General features: G+C 38.3%; 1 protein-coding gene across 2 annotated transcripts; it reads left to right on the top strand.

Annotated features, from left to right (window-relative positions):
- The first annotated feature begins 499 nt into the window (after positions 1 to 499).
- vps4b (vacuolar protein sorting 4 homolog B) lies at positions 500 to 17,282 on the top strand. Of its 2 annotated transcripts, XM_088643906.1 has the most exons (13): positions 500 to 689; positions 1,992 to 2,103; positions 2,618 to 2,718; positions 8,003 to 8,114; positions 8,984 to 9,131; positions 10,178 to 10,236; positions 10,436 to 10,555; positions 11,568 to 11,724; positions 12,375 to 12,523; positions 12,878 to 12,959; positions 14,808 to 15,027; positions 15,356 to 15,496; positions 15,824 to 17,282. In XM_088643906.1, the coding sequence occupies exons 1-13, from the start codon at positions 666 to 668 to the stop codon at positions 15,923 to 15,925; spliced, it is 1,527 nt and encodes a 508-aa protein (XP_088500032.1). In that variant the 5' UTR covers positions 500 to 665; the 3' UTR covers positions 15,926 to 17,282. The 2 variants fall into 2 exon arrangements, with proteins under 2 accessions (XP_088500032.1, XP_088500033.1); XM_088643907.1 differs by lacking the exons at positions 500 to 689; positions 1,992 to 2,103; positions 2,618 to 2,718 and adding an exon at positions 5,584 to 5,827.
- Positions 17,283 to 17,289: the final 7 nt, after the last annotated feature.

Here is a 17,289-nt window from a genome sequence, read left to right as displayed (position 1 = left end):
GCGGTGACCGCACACCTCTATTAATGTAACTGCTAACTACTGTACTGCGTGTAGATAACCGACAAATATTAATCAGTATAATTAATTTACCTATGCTTTGTCTGTTTTGTAAAATGTCAGTGCTCTCGCTAAAACGTTCTGTCGTTTTCCTGATAATAGCTTTGTAATTCGTTGCAGTTGTGATACGTTTCTTTTGGTGGTCAGTATATTTGTCTAAAACTCCAGGAGATTATTAAAATGTACAGTAGGTAACAAAGCACACCGTCAGTAAAAGAAAATGACTTGGATGACATTCAATTAAATGGCTTTATTTTCATGTTATGAAAAGGGGTGTGTCTTAAACACTCTAAAAGCGCTGTCAAGATTTAAATATCCCTTATTCTCGTCGCCTAAATGACTCCACTGAACACAATGTCGAACAATGCTACAGTAAGTGCTTGTATCCTGACGCACCACATAGGCGTGGTTTCTGGGTGTATGGTTAAGTTTCATAGTTATCATTCTTTCAATCACATGGGTTCAGAAGACGGAAACTCATGGAGTACAAATGAAAAGTGAATTCATAATGTTACCGAAACCCAGTCGCTCTCTTATATTATTAAAGTAAAGAAAGTAGTTTTGTGTGTGTGTTTTGGTGAATTCCCTATATCGTTAACCCGGCGCACATGGCTTCCAGTACCAACTTGCAGGTAAGAATAAAACACTGTTTTGAACAGTCCTATAGGATGATTTGCTACCATTGTTACTAAAACTATCCAATAATCGCGATAACGTACCGTTGTGTATTTCACTATGTAAGCTGTACTATGTCAGATTCAGCTACTTCGGAACGTAGAAAGAATTCGGAGAAGATGTTAAATGTGGGTTAATTTCTACATAGGTACCCATGTAGTTTTATGACGAGCAGAAACGTCCGCTCTGGTGCGATTGCCGGTGTCGAAGTGAGAAAGGGTATATACTCTGTCTGAGTACATGTAGTGTTCTACCCCCTATTGGCATTGAGTCAGAACTGTGATTTGTGGTCACTGAGCTGTGAGAAACAAGTCAAATTGTGGGTTGTCGTGCTGTGTGCGGTCTTTACCATCATCAAGAACACTGTTATCACGAAATAATAATTCGTGTTTAATTATTTAATCTTAGGTTAAAGACTAAGTAGGCCCATTTGTTAATGAAGTGAACAAATATACTCTTACAACAGTTTAACATACAGTAGGCTTTATAAAAATAAGAAAATAAGCATTATTTTCTAAGAATGCACACGTTTGACAGTAACAAATCGGAAAACAGAATGGCTCACAAAGTGATCGAACTGCTTAGTTTAGTCAACTAACAATACAATAGATAACATACAATATACAATAAATACAAACAAGAGGCCATTTTGTCTGTTTGATTACTTGTGCCAAATTGATCTGGGGATATCATCCTCAAGGATCCCAGGAAAAAGGGTTAAACAATATTACTAATTAGCTTCTTTACCACACAACAGTTAACATGCTACACTGTTTACCAAGGAGAGGTACTGCAAAGACAGAAAGAAAACATATCTCCTATTTGGATTTGAACCAGGGGAAGATTGAGTTCCCAACTTGAACATTAACATGGTATCACAAGGAAGAACAAAGAGTCATTCAGTACATGACTCTGTGTGCGTGTTTTATAACTTGATTCAAAATCTAAAAGTTGATTCATGCCATCTGGTGCCATTTGAAATTCTAGCTTTTTTTGCTAGAACCTGATGCTGGAGTGTGATGTTATTAAGCTAAAATACCTAAGACCATGGTATTCGTCATCATCATCATCATCATCATCATAATAATAATAGAATATAGCCTATACTGTTTTAAAAAGAAAACCTGACATGTTGTGTAAAAGCAAAACATTTTAATATGTACTGTCTATGCCCAAGCATAACTGCTAAGTCTCATGAAGGGTGATTACAATTGCGGCAGTAATGGCAAATCTGCCTATGTATGTTTATTTCATTACAGAGAGCTATAAGCATTGCTAACAAGGCCTCTCAAGAAGACAGCGCGGAGAATTATGAAGAAGCCATCCGTCTGTACCAGCATGCTGTACAGTACTTCTTACATATAGTGAAGCGTAAGTTTTTGATGGAGTTCGATTGATTTTTGGGGTTGGATTTCAAAATACACCCAGCTTTGTTAGAAAGGTGAAGGCATATTTTGCGTGTTATTGCTTGAATTTAATTTAATTTGACTTAATTCTCTGTGGAAAGTGCATTTAACAGCATGATAGATTCACAGAGATGCATCACGAGTGTTCAAGGGATGTTCTTCAAATGTTTGAACCACAATTGGCCTAATACAAAGGCCCAGCAGACCTACAATCTATTAAAATTCACTATAAAATACCCGAATGAATCTGTAAAATCAGACTCTATAAAATCTCTGAATTAATGCCTGTGACATCCAGGTTCGTTCCTACACAGAACAACCTTTGACTGTGATACTAACGATGTGCTGAAGAACCTAAACATTTTTGCCGGGAGTCTTTTAGATACGTCAGTTCTTGGCTGCTCGAGAGTGTTATTGTTGCTTTGCTGTGTTCTTCCTGATGAATAATTTGGACCCTTATTCTCTTCCTTTCTGTGCAGGTGAACCCCAGGGCAAAGAAGGCAACCAGAAAATCAGAGACAAATGTGCAGAATACCTGGACAGAGTTGAACATCTAAAGGAATACTTAGAGAAAAAAGAGGTTTCTAAAAATACTTTTATATCAGAATAGCAGTTACATAAGTCTTGAAAGGTGTAATTTCGACCTCTGTTCAGATTTTAATTTTAAATTTTGGAGTCGATATTCTGTGTCTGTTAATGGTAATCAGGACAGCATTGGGTGAAACATCTGAAATTTCTTAAAACCTGCTTGGGTCAAAAAATAAGGTCAAACTGGAACAAATAATTTTCCATTATTATTGGATATCATATTGTTGGAAGTACTTCAGTACTTGTAAATGAAGTACAAGGCCAAAGCCGCACTGAAGTGGCCTGACAAGAAGAGAGCACATTTCCTTGAGAAGCCTAGCTGGGAGTCTTTGAATCCAGTAGAATCCACTAATATTCAATCTGAGACTTGATGATTGCTCATCAACTATCCTTAACCAACGTGTCAGAACTGGAGTAATATTCTCAGGAAGAAAAGATAAAATGACTCCATCCCAATGTGTACATCTGGGTGCCTCTATCCCTGACTTAGCACCTGCCCACTACAGAAGGACAGGTGGAGTAGGTGGGAGGAAATGGTTTTGAGCTCAGGTCACTGAGCATTCAAGTGGTGTCCTACCACATGTGTAATAAATTGAGCCTAATTTGGTTATGTTAGCCAAGGAGGTGTGCTTTTTATTTTTTCAGCAAAATGCTCTTAGAATCTAAGAAATGAATCCTCTGTGCAGCAGTGTGAGGCAGTAAGTACTGCCGTCTCACCCCAGCCTCGTAGGGGAAGCAGGCCAGGGTGACAAGCTAGAGTCTCATGAGATGAATCTGCTGTACCTCTCAACACAGGGGAGCAGAGATGTGGGACAGACCAAGAAGTCGAGACTGCTCTTGGCTCGTGATCTTACCCATCATCAAAACAAATCAAATCATTTCATTTAAAAAAGAATCACAGTCATCTCGGCTTTAGGGAGCTTGAGTTAAGTTTAATAAAATAATAAGCTATTTCAGTGGTAAGTATTTAAATTACGAGGAATATTTACTTCAGCTTTGAGGAATATACAAGATTCTGGGAAGCCTTTTTTTAAATTTAATTTGGAGCCGTTAATTCCATTCTAATTTCTGAAATGTTAATACCGTGTTTCAGTTTTATTTCTGAAAGTGGTCAATAACTGAAAACATTAAACCAGGAGGAAAATACGTAAAATTGAGTGCTTGGACCAAATGTCCAAACAGTTTCATGATATTTATGTTCTAATTGTAATTTGATTCTTGACCACGAAAATCATGTTATTGATATTGATATTAGTCCCACCAATTAAGAGAAAATTATATGGGACTGTTAAAGTTCTTAACCCTAGAAAACGTGTGTCAAATTCAATGATCTGGACTCAGTTCACTGTAAAAAAAAAACATATAGTAGGTATGGAGACCGTGCAGTTTGGCAAAATTTGCCCTTTACACTTTTACACAACCTTTTTTCATACTAATGTAGTCAACAAATTGACATTATGGAAGAGATGAACTCAAGATATGATTGAATTTCGGTGTCAAGTGGGATGGGAGCAGTCAGTGGACAGGTTTAGGGTTTTATTTTCACTGTTTATAACTGCAAGACAATCCCCAGCAAATTCACAATTTCAGTTTTTAGATCGCATGACTTCAATGTGTTGTGTCTAGCAATAAAATGAGAACAAACAAGAAGTGATTGCCCATTACTGAGACACGTATGAGAAAAGTCCAAGCTCTTATTTTAATAAATAATGTTCTGAAAGCTTGGTTGGGAAACGGGGTGCAATCTGGTCTTAAAAATAAAAAAAAGTTCTAAGATTGTAAACACAGGTTACCATTCTAGTTTTTATTGCTGGGTTTTTATGCCAACCCCTAATTTTTTAAAGCAATAAAGAATTCTGTACAAATACACACCAGAAAACGTCAGGTAACTAGAAATCCTTGAATATCGATTGTGTGCCAATAATAAGAGATAAAAATGAAAGAAGTCAGGCAACAAAGTCCAAAACCATAAATTGTGTAATTGTGAAAGAGAACTAATGAAAAGAGAAAGGTTGAGTTACTTTAGACCATAAAATGGTTAGGCGAAAACATTAAAGTGTTTTGTCTAGCCTTCTGGGTGTTTAATCTACTTTAGTGGAGTAGTCTTAAGAATAATGTCCACTTGTGACTTGTGAAAATGATCATTCCTAAGTGGTATTTGGAAATTTATAATAAATTCTAAAGCTCAGTGAAATTCATTCTCATAATAGCACATCATATTGTTATAGAATGACAAGCTGTCAAAATCAGTATGATTGTGACTAAGAAATCTCATTCCAGAAGGTGACAGCAAAGATACGTGAAAAGATTATCTCTATATCACTGTTACAGAATTAACATGTATGGTTTAAATTAGTAAATTTGGCAATGGGATTATTCCTTACTGTCATATGCTCATTATTTCCGATTAATTCTGAAAAAAAAAGGAAAAACAATGTTCAAAGTGATTGTTGTTGAAACTTTTGGAGTTGAGAGTTTTGGTGGTCAAACAGGACCCCCAAGCAAGAAATTAAGGACACTAAACGTACTTAAAATGTAATTTGGAATAATCTGGGTATTCAGGAACACTCGCACATCACTCGAGACAGTTCATTTGGATTGGATTGTAACAATGACAACAATCCATCGCGTCAACTTCCTTGTCGGTGACGACAGACTGCTTTCGATTATTGCTATTTTCCCGAAAAGAACTGCAAAATAACTTAACAAAATTCGCACACCTGCAGCATTACAAAGAATAATTCTAAGTACCATAAAATGGAGATGTTTTTGTTGCCAGTTATTTGAAAAAACGCACTTTGGGTGTGTACGCAGGGTGTGCATAAGCACTGACGTCAGTGTCAGTTCTTTCGATCACATGGCCTCAGTAGGCGGAAGTGACATTCGACATCTTGATGCGGAAGAGCTATTTTTTCCCCTGTGAGGCTTGTTAACTATCTAAAGAAGGGGGGAAAAGGCAAAAAAAGGACACAGCCTGTTTTGAAATCTAATTTAATTTTGGTTTACGATATAAAAAAAGACAAGCCGTGTAGGTTTTGTGTTTGGATCTGTGGGTTTTTTTTTCTAATCCAGCCCCCATGGCTGCCACCAACAACTTACAGGTAAAAGCAAAGGCGACGATAATGTTAAATATGTACATGGGTTGAGAGTTTTTGGAGACCAGTAATTTGCCTTGTGTTTCGGTTGAGGCTGGTTGTTGTTTTAATTTCACGCGTGACCCTTAAATGTGCTGATTATATCTTCACTAGTAACTTCTAACGCGTCTGTCCTGAATCTTGTGTGGAAGCGTTGTTGTTGTCGTCGATTTACGCTCGAAACGGTGGTTTCGAATTACTGTACTTGAAAACCTGCTTGTGTTGAAAAGTTTCACGGGACAGAAAATTCAAGACAAGTTCTCCAGGACTGAAAAGAAATGTGTAAACAAAGTTTTCCTTGTAAACACCGTGTTTAGTCGCTTACGAAAGGCCTGAATTTGGGGATCAACACATGAACGTAAGTTAATGAAAAGCAGAAGGGTTTACAGTCGTTATTTTCCCCCTATTTGTATGTTTTCGATTTTAAATTCACCCTTACTTGAGCAAGATTCGAACTGTAGTGGTTCGCAGATTCACGGTCTCTAAATCAGTTGTCGGTCAAAAGGAAACTCCCTTTCTCAAAAATAAACTTCTGGATGAGGGTTGAGGGGCAGGTTAAAAGGACCCATTTCTTTGGTTGGGAATTAATATACTGTCTTGGAGAGTGAACGAGAGTGCATAATGTCTCAAATGCAAGAGTGCTTCGCGTCCTTCGTAAAATACATTTTTAGATAACCGCAATCCTTGCATGTTATTTGTAAAAATATTAGAAAACCTTCATTTGCAACTGAAGCTTGATCATAGTCTGTGGGTATGAGCCCTGTGGAGACCGTTCAATATCGGCAGCTGTACCAATGACGCATTTAACCAGTCGTTGTAGAGTTGCAATATTAAAACATTTTAGTTATTTGCAGATAGGCCTTAGACATTGTTTTCTGAAATGTGTACAGGTACGTATAAAACGGTACAGTTGTAGGCTTTTGAAAAGATTGGTGGTGTATCAAATTCTGCCTACCAAACAGTTGTCCATTAAGTAAAGAACATAAATATTCAATCGTGCCTGATAAGGACCGTGGAGAGAAAATGATGGTTATCTGCACAGTGCGCATTTCCAGCCTAGTGGTGCGACGATGACAGTTCCGTAATGCAAAGTGCTCCTGTTCACTTTGAGGAAAAGTATCATTTTAGGATTTTTGTTTTGGTTTGTTTTCATGGTACTCCTGCTTTTTATGTATTTTGTTATCTGAAACAGAATTGGCAAATCTGGAACAAGGTGTCAACAGAGGTATTATCCAGTATTTGACTCTTGAGCTAATCGTTAGTTTAGCAGCGCAAATTGCTACGTTTCTGTTTACATTAATTAGCTGTTACTTAAATCAAATTAAATATCAACATATATTGAAATATATCACGATCGTTTGCGTTGTATCCTGGAAGAGTACCTGTGTGTATGTAGCAAGTGCAATGTAACGTCTTGCTACACTTTTGCTTCTATAGAACATATACTGTACTAATTAATAGGTAAGCCATTGAAATTGAATTTTGAAATATCAGTTTATCTAAAATAGTTCATTTTATCCATCTGACCTATTCTGCTGTCTGTAATGGTTGTGATGCCTGCAGGGGTTTTTAATTCGAACCTTTTACTCGCAGTTTCATCAACCTTTTAAAGACTAAACAATACTCTGCGTGTTTTAGTGGGTAAATAACTGACTGAAGCTTTTGTAGTTAAGCAGGCCTGGGTGCCAGATGCTTCACAGGGATTTTTCTCTACATACACTCCCTCGAGGATGACTGGAAGAATTGCATTACATAACTGGGACATAAAAAACAGGGGAAATTAAATTGCGGGACAGCACAGAATGATATCCAACACTGAATGGTAAAATATTTCTGTCATAGGGAGCAGTTTGAATATTTGCAGCTGAATATTTAAGCGTTGAGAGTTTTGTGTGAACAGGCCTGGTTTAAAATTCTTTTATGTGTGCCATTGTTCACACAGACATACCTGGTTTATTAAAGAGTGCCATCACACTCCTTTTTAACTCCTTTCCATTTCATAACCTCAGGTTTGCTTGTTCTCAGGTGAACACTGCTATTTCGTATGCTATTTTAAGTATGTGTTCGGCCCCAAGTTGTGTATTGCCCATTACTGTTTTCAGAATACTTCTTTTTCTCATTGCTGTTGGTTTTTCATTACAGAAAGCTATAGACCTCGCAAGCAAGGCGGCTCAAGAAGACAAAGCACAAAATTACGAGGAGGCACTCCGTCTGTACCAGCATGCAGTACAGTACTTCCTACATGTAGTGAAATGTAAGCCTTTCTGTAGCTGTTTTGTGTTTAGGTATTACGGTTTGTTTGTCCATTAACAGAAGTCCATGATAAGGTGGGTCTTGAGTGCGTGGAGTGTTTTTAATACTCATCTGTTTTTCCTGTGTTCTGTTGCTGTTGCCAGCATTGTTAGTGTTGTTCATTTGAAGAACAGTGTTTACCACCATTATGCGCCAATTTCTGCCCCTGTAATCTTTCATTTTAAATTAATGTATTGCAAGTATGAAGTATACATTTTTTATTTATTCTTTAGGCCTGTAGTGAACCTTTACGTTTTAACAATGCGTCATGTAATCGAACAAACCTCATAGTTCGGTTGGTCCTGTCTAGATTATCAGTGTGCTTAGAATCATGTGGGTACTGGATATTGTCATGCAAGCAGTGTAGTTTTGATTAGAAGATATGGCAGTATGGTTCACTACTTACCTCCCTCTGGTTGGATCCTTATTAGATTTTGACACCAGGCTGTCTTTTATTATCATTAAATTCAGGATATACCATACACTAAAAGCAGGCTTAACTGATGCTTGGATTAAAAAAAATATCATTGTTGTTCCTACCAAACCTGAGATTGCAGAAACGCGTCTGCACAGATAACACCCATCTCCAAATACAGACAGGCTGAAGGATTGTCTTGTTTTCTGCTATCTCTGATAGGATCATAGTGAGGATGGACTGCATTCATTTTGCTTGAAGAGTCCATGTACAGCCTTTCCTGGTGTGTCAGAATAGAAATTGGTCACTGGAAGAACTGTCCATGCTTTCACCCTTCATCCTTGAAACGCTGGTGTGCTAGGACTTTAAGACCCTTGAAGAATAATTCCAGTTGTCTTTTTTTTCCCCCATCACAGATGAGGCTCAGGGAGACAAAGCAAAGCAGAGCATCAGAGCGAAATGTGCTGAATACCTGGACAGAGCCGAAAAGCTAAAGGAATATTTGAAGAAGAAGGAGAAGGCTCCAGCAAAGCCCGTTAAAGAGTCCCAATCTGATGACAAAGGGTAAAGTAAAAGTTAATACAAAAAGATTAACTTTGAGTCAGCCATCATCTACAAAGGCTATCACAAACCAGAGCTGAAAAAATGATCTCATGCCTTTTCCTCATTTACACAACATATTAGGGTCCTACTAAGTAAGATAATTTCTCACTCTTAACAGTGAATTTGTTGCTTCAAAATGATCACTTGAGGTACTGCATGTCTTGATATTGAAGAGGAGCTCTCTTTTAACAGAAGAGGGCACCACCAGCTCTGTTCCTTTTTTGCAAGAAGTGGGTCCCATTTAGCAAAAAATGTCTCTTCTCAGACCTACTCCAATGAAAACTGTTCTTAAGACCAAATTGTATCAAATGATGATACACTGAAGAAGCCTTTATCCCCAGACCAGCATTGTTGCTTCCTCACGAAGTCTTCAGTGAGGATCTTTATTGCTGATCTTGGAGTAACCAGTAACTCGGCATTTTTTACAAATTGGCTACCCCCTCTGCCTTCAGTATGATTATCAGGTTTTTTTTAAAAAACAAACTAATCCTACAGTATATAGGATTTTTTTTTTTTGTGGGAAGGGAGATTTATATGTAACACTAGAAAAGTAATCCTGTATGGAATATCAGTGTTCTTTCTGCTGCTCCTCCTGTGTATTTGGAAGAAGAATTGAGCCTAATGGAAAGACTGGGCTGTGGAGGAGACTACTACAGTCCTTTTTTCCCCTTTTGACCCTGATTGAAGGGGGTTGTTGCATTTTCATGATATGACGGAGTTAAGTTGGAACTCCAGGTTAACGTAGCACTTGCCTCATTTAACTACATACCAGAACTCATTTGTAGATATGCTTTCCTTAAGTTTGTTTCAATGTTTTTTTTTGTTGAATGTTTTAGAATGAGGAGTTATTTTAGAATGAGTTATTTTAACCGTAGATTAAAGGGTGGGCAAGAAAATGATGGGGGGTTTGTATAAAATAATTTACCACCAAGATTGTCACTAAGTCCAATGTGCCTGTTTGATTCAGCCCTTTACTCTTTAAGTTTAGACTGTGTTTTTATTTTCAGGAATGAAAGTGACGAGGGAGATGATCCAGAAAAAAAGAAATTCCAAAATCAACTCCAAGGTGTGTAGGCATAGAACAGCTTCTGGTGATCTTTAACTTGCAGGCCTCAGTACTGTACTTCAAAGCCCTGCTTTGTACTAATTGAACTTACAGTAGTTTTGTGTGTCTGTTTTGGCTCACTTCAGAAGTGTTAAATTGACAATTGCCCTTTTATTGCTCGACACGTCTTTATTCATGTGTGCATGTGTTTGTGTCACAGGGGCCATTGTTATGGAAAAGCCAAATATCAAATGGAGTGATGTCGCTGGTCTGGAGGGCGCAAAGGAGGCACTGAAAGAGGCTGTAATTCTGCCCATTAAATTCCCACACCTCTTCACAGGTAACTTAAGTCCCCTAAGTAGTGAAATGTGGAATTGCAATGCTATTTGAGAAATGCAAATATTTCCAAGGAGAAAAGCACAAACTGAGAAGCCAAGTGTTGCGGTTCTATTACCTTTGGTAAAAATGCATTTCATTTAATGATAATCTGGCCTGTGATTTGTAATTGAAATTTGTAAGTGTTTTTCATAATCTTTAGGAAAAGATAAATTGAAGCTCTGCAGATTAAAATCACATGGGAAGTATTTAACAGAAAGAATGAATTTGTGAACGTGTCTGTGGCTACGGTAGCTATTTGACAGGGTATTTCATTTTTAAGTGCTAAACTCCAACTTGCTGTTGTGTGCTAAGAAATGATTAATCGGGTGGCTGTTGTGTCAAGATTTATCTTCACAATCTGCAGAAGCAAGATCTAGAAAAAAAAAACAACAAGAACGGTCTGCTGGATTTGCATTCTGTAAATGTTATTCATAACATAAGGGAAGTAACATAATGGCTTGTGCATCATTAGGTATTTTAACTTGTTTTGATTTTATTTTACTGAAGTGTCTTTTTATGTCTGTTGATACATGTATGTTTGTTTGGAGTACAGATTGAGTCATGTAGGGGTACATACAGTAAATTCAAGTCATTAGCTCATTGTGACCAGAATTCCCCAGGTATCCACCCACAATGAACAGACAATAAGGCAGAGGTGTTCCTTAATTAGCAATGTGGTCATTAAGACCTGTTTCACTGCTTCATTTGATGCTAACTCACCAGTAAGCCAACATGGAGCTTTTGACACCTCTGACCGGAGGGCATGTCAACATTACTAGAAACTCCCACTTCCAATGAGCTTCACCTAGAATGTCCTGAGGAATTGTGCAGAGGTTTAATGACATTTGTGTGGCAAAAAGTGCCATAATTTGTGCCAGTAACTTAAAATTGATGGAGACTTGATTGAATAAGATGAAGGAGAATGGTCCTGTGCTGGTTTCTCTCCAACCCCAGTGTCTGCCTTCCTTATTCAGGTAAAAGAACACCATGGAGAGGAATTCTGCTCTTTGGGCCTCCTGGTACAGGAAAGTCCTACTTGGCCAAAGCTGTGGCAACTGAAGCCAACAACTCTACCTTTTTCTCCATCTCCTCTTCAGACTTGGTGTCCAAGTGGCTTGGTGAAAGTGAAAAGTATGTGCTTTTTGAAGATTTGTATTTAGCAGGTGCTATTGTTTTAAGACAACTGTTGGATAGTTACTGCATTATTCTAAAGCACTTACAGTATATTTCATCTTGGACCTGGGAGTTGGTGTTTCTTGTGTGTTTTCTTTCCATCCTGCACAATTACTAAATTTTACTTGAATTGATTGTTTGCTTGAGTGCAGCAGCAGAAACGGTGCTAATACAGACCAAAGTGCCATGGCTACAGGCAAACATAAATGGTTAAAAAAAGTGTAGGTTTTACTGTGGAAAAGGCAAATGCTTCCTTTGGAGAGGTGGATCATTAAACCAGTGGCTTTTGATGTTTTGTTTCTGCAACGTCGTGAAAGAACCCACTTCAAAATGGGATTCTCAATTTAAACATTAAATGAGAAACAATAATACTGGTCCTGGTAAAACAGCTACTGTTCGTGTTATTGGAGATAATCCACAATGTATTTGTACACTGCTGTACTGAAAGCCTGCCTGAAAGTCACTGCTTCAGACTGTGGAATGGACTGTAGTTCAATGTGACTTGCGAATTGAACGTAGATTGGCTCACTCTTGATCCCTAATCCTTCGTCCGGGTTTGAAAACACGACCTGACTCTGATGCCTGATGGTGACCCCGCTCTCTCCCAGGCTGGTGAAGAACCTGTTCCAGCTGGCGCGAGAGCACAAGCCCTCCATCATCTTCATCGACGAGATCGACTCCTTATGTGGCTCAAGGAGCGAAAACGAAAGCGAGGCAGCGAGGCGCATTAAAACGGAGTTCCTGGTTCAGATGCAGGGTGAGAATCTGTAAAGAATGAACTCGGGGTGAGGCTGTGCAGGTTTAATTTCGATTGCAGGTGCTGTGACTGTTTGTATGACCAAATTAGCCTTTTGGCAAATGTTAAATTATGTTAATTAAAACAAAGTTTAGTGAGATGATCCATCCTAAAGTACTATTCAATCAAGTGAGATGTGGTTATTATGACTTCTGTTGTAATCGGAGAGCACTGGACTTTGTATGCTAGGTATACAGGTAATAACAGGTTGATTTAATTGTTTTTGTTTGTCTCCCCTGTTGCAGTTCTTGACTTCTAATTGATGTTCAGAAGTGTTTGTACTACATATCTCATTTGAAGTTTCTCTCCAACTAGGTGTTGGAAATGATAATGAAGGAATCTTGGTGCTGGGAGCTACAAACATTCCCTGGACACTGGACTCTGCCATCAGGAGACGGTAATTTTGAGATTAGCCGAAAACGGACTGTTTCGAATTTCAAAATGTTTTAAACGCTGAATAGTGAAGCCTATAAAATGCTGTATGTTGTAAGTTGTACTGTAATGAGTTGATCTGTGGCATCCAGTAGAGAGCATCACATACACAATTCTCAAGCCAGGTAAAATATTACTTCTGCGCTTGTATACAAGATGTTTATGCCATGTAAAATAATATTGTTGCTGTGCGGCGGTATTGTATTGTTCTACCATTTTTCCTTCTTCACGCAGAAATAGTTTTGTAGCAATCAATTACTGGCATATTAGCAATTTTGGTTTTAGATAACAGCTAATCCTGATAGATCTGTTGATATCCTTAGAGGAACGAGTTATACTCTTTGCTACTTAGGACCAAGTACAGATGCTGTCTGTGATTTGGCCAAACTTTCCATGATTTCACAGAGGCCTTCTTAAATATTAATAACAAATAGCAGTGCAGACAAAAAGGCTACACAAAGTGAAAAAGTAAGCCAAAAAGAGCAAACAAAAAACAATAAAGCACATACTTCATAATGAATGTGTAGTGATTGTACTTCAGACTGAAATAACCAAGGCTATGATGCGATTTCCATGTTTGTTGATTCTGTTTCCTTAAGATGCTTCTCCGTGCCCACAGAATAAGGGTAACAGTTCTCTAATGTAAAATGGACAGTACTGTATGAAAACATCTAGTTGGTCAGTTTCTCTTCGGTAGTGTTAGTTCTTACATTCCACTTGCAGAATGCATAAAGGAAAAGAGTGAATTTAGTGATTCCAGCAAGTAACTAAATTGTAAGACTTAGGTGTTGACCATGGACTTAATAAAAGTGTTGGTTCTAAGCAGCAGATAGAACCTGTGCTGTACAGTGACTTCGTTAAACTTGCTATTGTTTACCTGTGGGGAAAAAATGCCACAGAATGTATTCTGCCCTAATTTAAATTTGTTCCATTTTGGTTTATTTTTGTTGGATGGAATTCTAAATCAATGTCAATAAGGTCGAATAGTTGCTGCTAGTCTGAGGGTTCTGAAGATGAAAGCTATTAGAACATAATGGTTGCAAATTGCAGGAGGTCATTCGGCTTGTCCTGCTCAGTTCATTTTTAGAATCTCATTGAGATGAGCTTCTCATCCAACCATTTCTTGAAGGAGCCCTGAGTTTGGGCCTCAGCTTCATCGTTGGGAAGCCTTTTCCACATACCCAGGACCATGTGTTTGTATATAAGTGTTTTGTGTTTTCCATCCACAGATCTTCCCTTTTAGTTTCCAGTTGCAAGCCTATGTCCTTGTTTCAATATTGGCTATGAAGCAATCCTCTCAGGATTGACTTTCTATTCTTTTTAGGGTTTTTGTTTCTACATTGAAAAGGATACCCAGAAATCCATAATACAAGATTATATTAGAACAATTACAGTTGTAGCTTATCAGACAAGCTTCTCTAAAGAAATATTTTTGACTCTTTTACTTAGTTGACTGTCAAATTCCACTTAATAGGATGTCTCTTGACTCGCATTGCCCAGGTTGTTTGACAGATCTCTTCAGGCACATTGGCTAAGTGGGAAAGTTGACTTCAGGGCTGTCTGTGCTCTGTTCGGCCTCCTAGACACACAGCAGCTGTCTGGGCTCTGCTAGACACGCAGCAGACTTTGGTTTTTAGAGCAGTGTGTGAAGCACCTTTCGTGACCACTAAAAATTCACAAAACGCAAGAGGCCTACAAATGTGTGCTCTTCCCACACATTTTCGGACTCTTCGGCATTTTCAGTCTTCAGAAGCCGGATGTTAAAATCCTGGGGAATAAATAAAAAAAAAAAAAAACTTTTGTCTGTCTCCAGGTTTGAGAAGCGCATCTACATTCCCCTCCCAGAGGAGCACGCCCGATGCTTCATGTTCAAGCTGCACCTGGGCTCTACACCCACTAGCCTCAGTGATTCTGACTTCATGACTCTGGGCAAGAAAACTGAGGGCTACTCAGGGGCTGACATCAGCGTTATTGTGAGGGACGCCCTGATGCAGCCAGTCAGGAAGGTGCAGTCAGCCACCCATTTTAAGAAGGTATGCAAATGTTTCTTAATTGTGTTCATTTTCATGTCTGGTTTGAGGATTCACATTTATACCCAATTTGTGAAAGAGTGTACATGCAACACAAAATGGGCACATACATAAGAATAATGATTTGTCTGACCTAGCTGTTCATTAATGAGGATTAGTGAGAAATACAAGAGGTAGTGGCTGAGGATGTGACCAAAAGCTCAGATTTCTCTGCTTTTTGTAAAATAGAGCTGATGGTACTCAGTAGCGTCTGCATGCAATACACCCTAGCATACTACAGTTATGACTCTGTGCTCTTCCTTCTGCTCACACATTTGGTGTGTGTTCACAGGTTCGGGGGCCATCAAGGGAGGACTCTAACATTCTGGTAGATGACCTCTTGACCCCATGCTCTCCAGGAGATCCAAATGCTATAGAAATGTCCTGGATGGATGTACCAGGAGATAAACTCCTGGAGCCTATTGTTTCTATGGTAGGAAATGTTTTCACTCCAGTAGATAATGACTGTAAATTCTGTCATGAATGAGAAAACATTTAATTTAAAAATGTTCAGCTTAGTTATTAACTTTCAGATGATTCTTTCCACCACCTTATAAATAATCTTAACAATCTAGAATACTCTTTGTACAAAAATCAACTATCTGCCTCTCAGAACATGACCTGGAAAATGTCCCTCTTCTCTGTAGGTCAGCATTGACGTTAAATAGGAAGTGTAACTGTACAGAGGACAGGAGAGAGTTTTTTTTTTAAATGTAACATTCCTAATATTTGACAAATTTGTATTTCGTGTTTTTCACAGTCTGACATGACAAGGTCCCTAGCAAACACCAAGCCGACAGTGAATGAGCAGGACTTGGAGAAACTGAAGAAGTTCACAGAAGATTTCGGCCAGGAGGGTTAGAACGGAACTGAAAACGAAACATAACCAAATGGATTTGGAGTTTAAAATCTTTCCAGTCTTTCTTTCCTTTTCCCTCCTCTGGATGCTTCTGTTGTTTTCATTCCAAAATGGTCAGGGTCCCTTTCAGACATGACTGCTTATCCAGTCTCAGGATGATAGAGGGTCTTTAACTGAAAATTGTCTGTACTTCTAGTTGTTTTCTGTTGCCAATAAAGTGAAACATAAGTCATTTTCATATATAAATGAATAAACCTTACATGATTATGACAAAAACGGAGACCATTTAGAATTACTGGGGTCTTAAGAGTCAAACTGACAATACATGCCATTCTAGTGCTTTAGATACCAGTGCTTCTCAAGTATAATTTATTATTGGCCTCAGACGTATGACCACGAGTACCTGCTGGAAGTCACATTGCTGTTTTCTTCCAGAGAAGTGTTAGTATAAGGAATCGTGTTGACTGTTGAATCCCAGTGGAAGCTGCCGTGGCCTATCTGAGAAACACTACTGTGCGTGGCTGTGTTGTAATTTTGATTCAGAGCAGTTGCTTTAGGGGGTGGGACAGAGTCACTTGGTGAGGCTGAACTGGGTTTTCATTCGTAGTAAGATGTGGGGCGAGGCAGTGTACTTTTAATTTAAGGTATTTTAATTGTATGTTTGTTTTTTATGTTTTCATCTTCGGTGGTTCACCTGTCAAGCATGTTTTGTAGTTTTCTAAATGAGCTTGTGAGGCATTTTCCATGCAGTAACTGGTGTGCGCCGATGTCTTCTCTTTGAGTAATGGTTAGGAACCTTGGAAGGTTTCTTATCATGGCTCAAAGGGAGACAGTCGGGGAACGAAGCTGTGCATGTGTGAAACTGAGGGCTGAACTAGGACGTGCTCTCACTGTGTTACCTGTCATGTCGGGCACTTTTAGTGGCGGCATAGAACACGTGCCTTTACTATGGATTACTACATCCTTTGTGTTTTTATTGAACATTACAGACACCCAAAATTAAACTTCATTCTGTGTATTCCAGACTCGGATCACTAGGGAATGATATATTTGAAATATGGCATTTATTAAAGATTTGCACATTTCATTTTCAACTTTTGAATATGATTGTATGTCTATATGCACTCAGAGGTGTTGGTTTTCTGAAATACTTTCAGCCTTTATACAAAAGTCTATCAGTGTATAAGTTAGTAGTTTTATGCAGTTTATTGCTAGAAATATTAAATTACCATATACCTTTAGTGCTCCATTCTAATGTATTCCCTGCAAGGATCTTTCATGACTCAAAACATAAGTTTTGTTTTTTTTATATTATTCTTTAATGCATATGTAAATAAAGCCATTACCTATTGAGAACTTACACTAGT

This window comes from Lepisosteus platostomus, chromosome 8 (assembly GCF_059453375.1).
Source record: "Lepisosteus platostomus isolate fLepPlt1 chromosome 8, fLepPlt1.hap1, whole genome shotgun sequence".
In the NCBI taxonomy this organism is placed as follows: domain Eukaryota; kingdom Metazoa; phylum Chordata; class Actinopteri; order Semionotiformes; family Lepisosteidae; genus Lepisosteus; species Lepisosteus platostomus.
Note: the sequence above shows the minus strand (reverse complement) of the source record. Positions and strands in the feature narration are given on the sequence as shown.

Excerpts from the sequence above, each read along its gene's own strand:
- vps4b (XM_088643906.1), top strand. The coding sequence starts at position 666 with ATGGCTTCCAGTACCAACTTGCAG. Across the intron at positions 12,960-14,807 it reads GACTCTGCCATCAGGAGACG|GTTTGAGAAGCGCATCTACA; the intron begins GTAATTTTGAGA and ends GTCTGTCTCCAG. Across the intron at positions 15,028-15,355 it reads CAGCCACCCATTTTAAGAAG|GTTCGGGGGCCATCAAGGGA; the intron begins GTATGCAAATGT and ends GTGTGTTCACAG.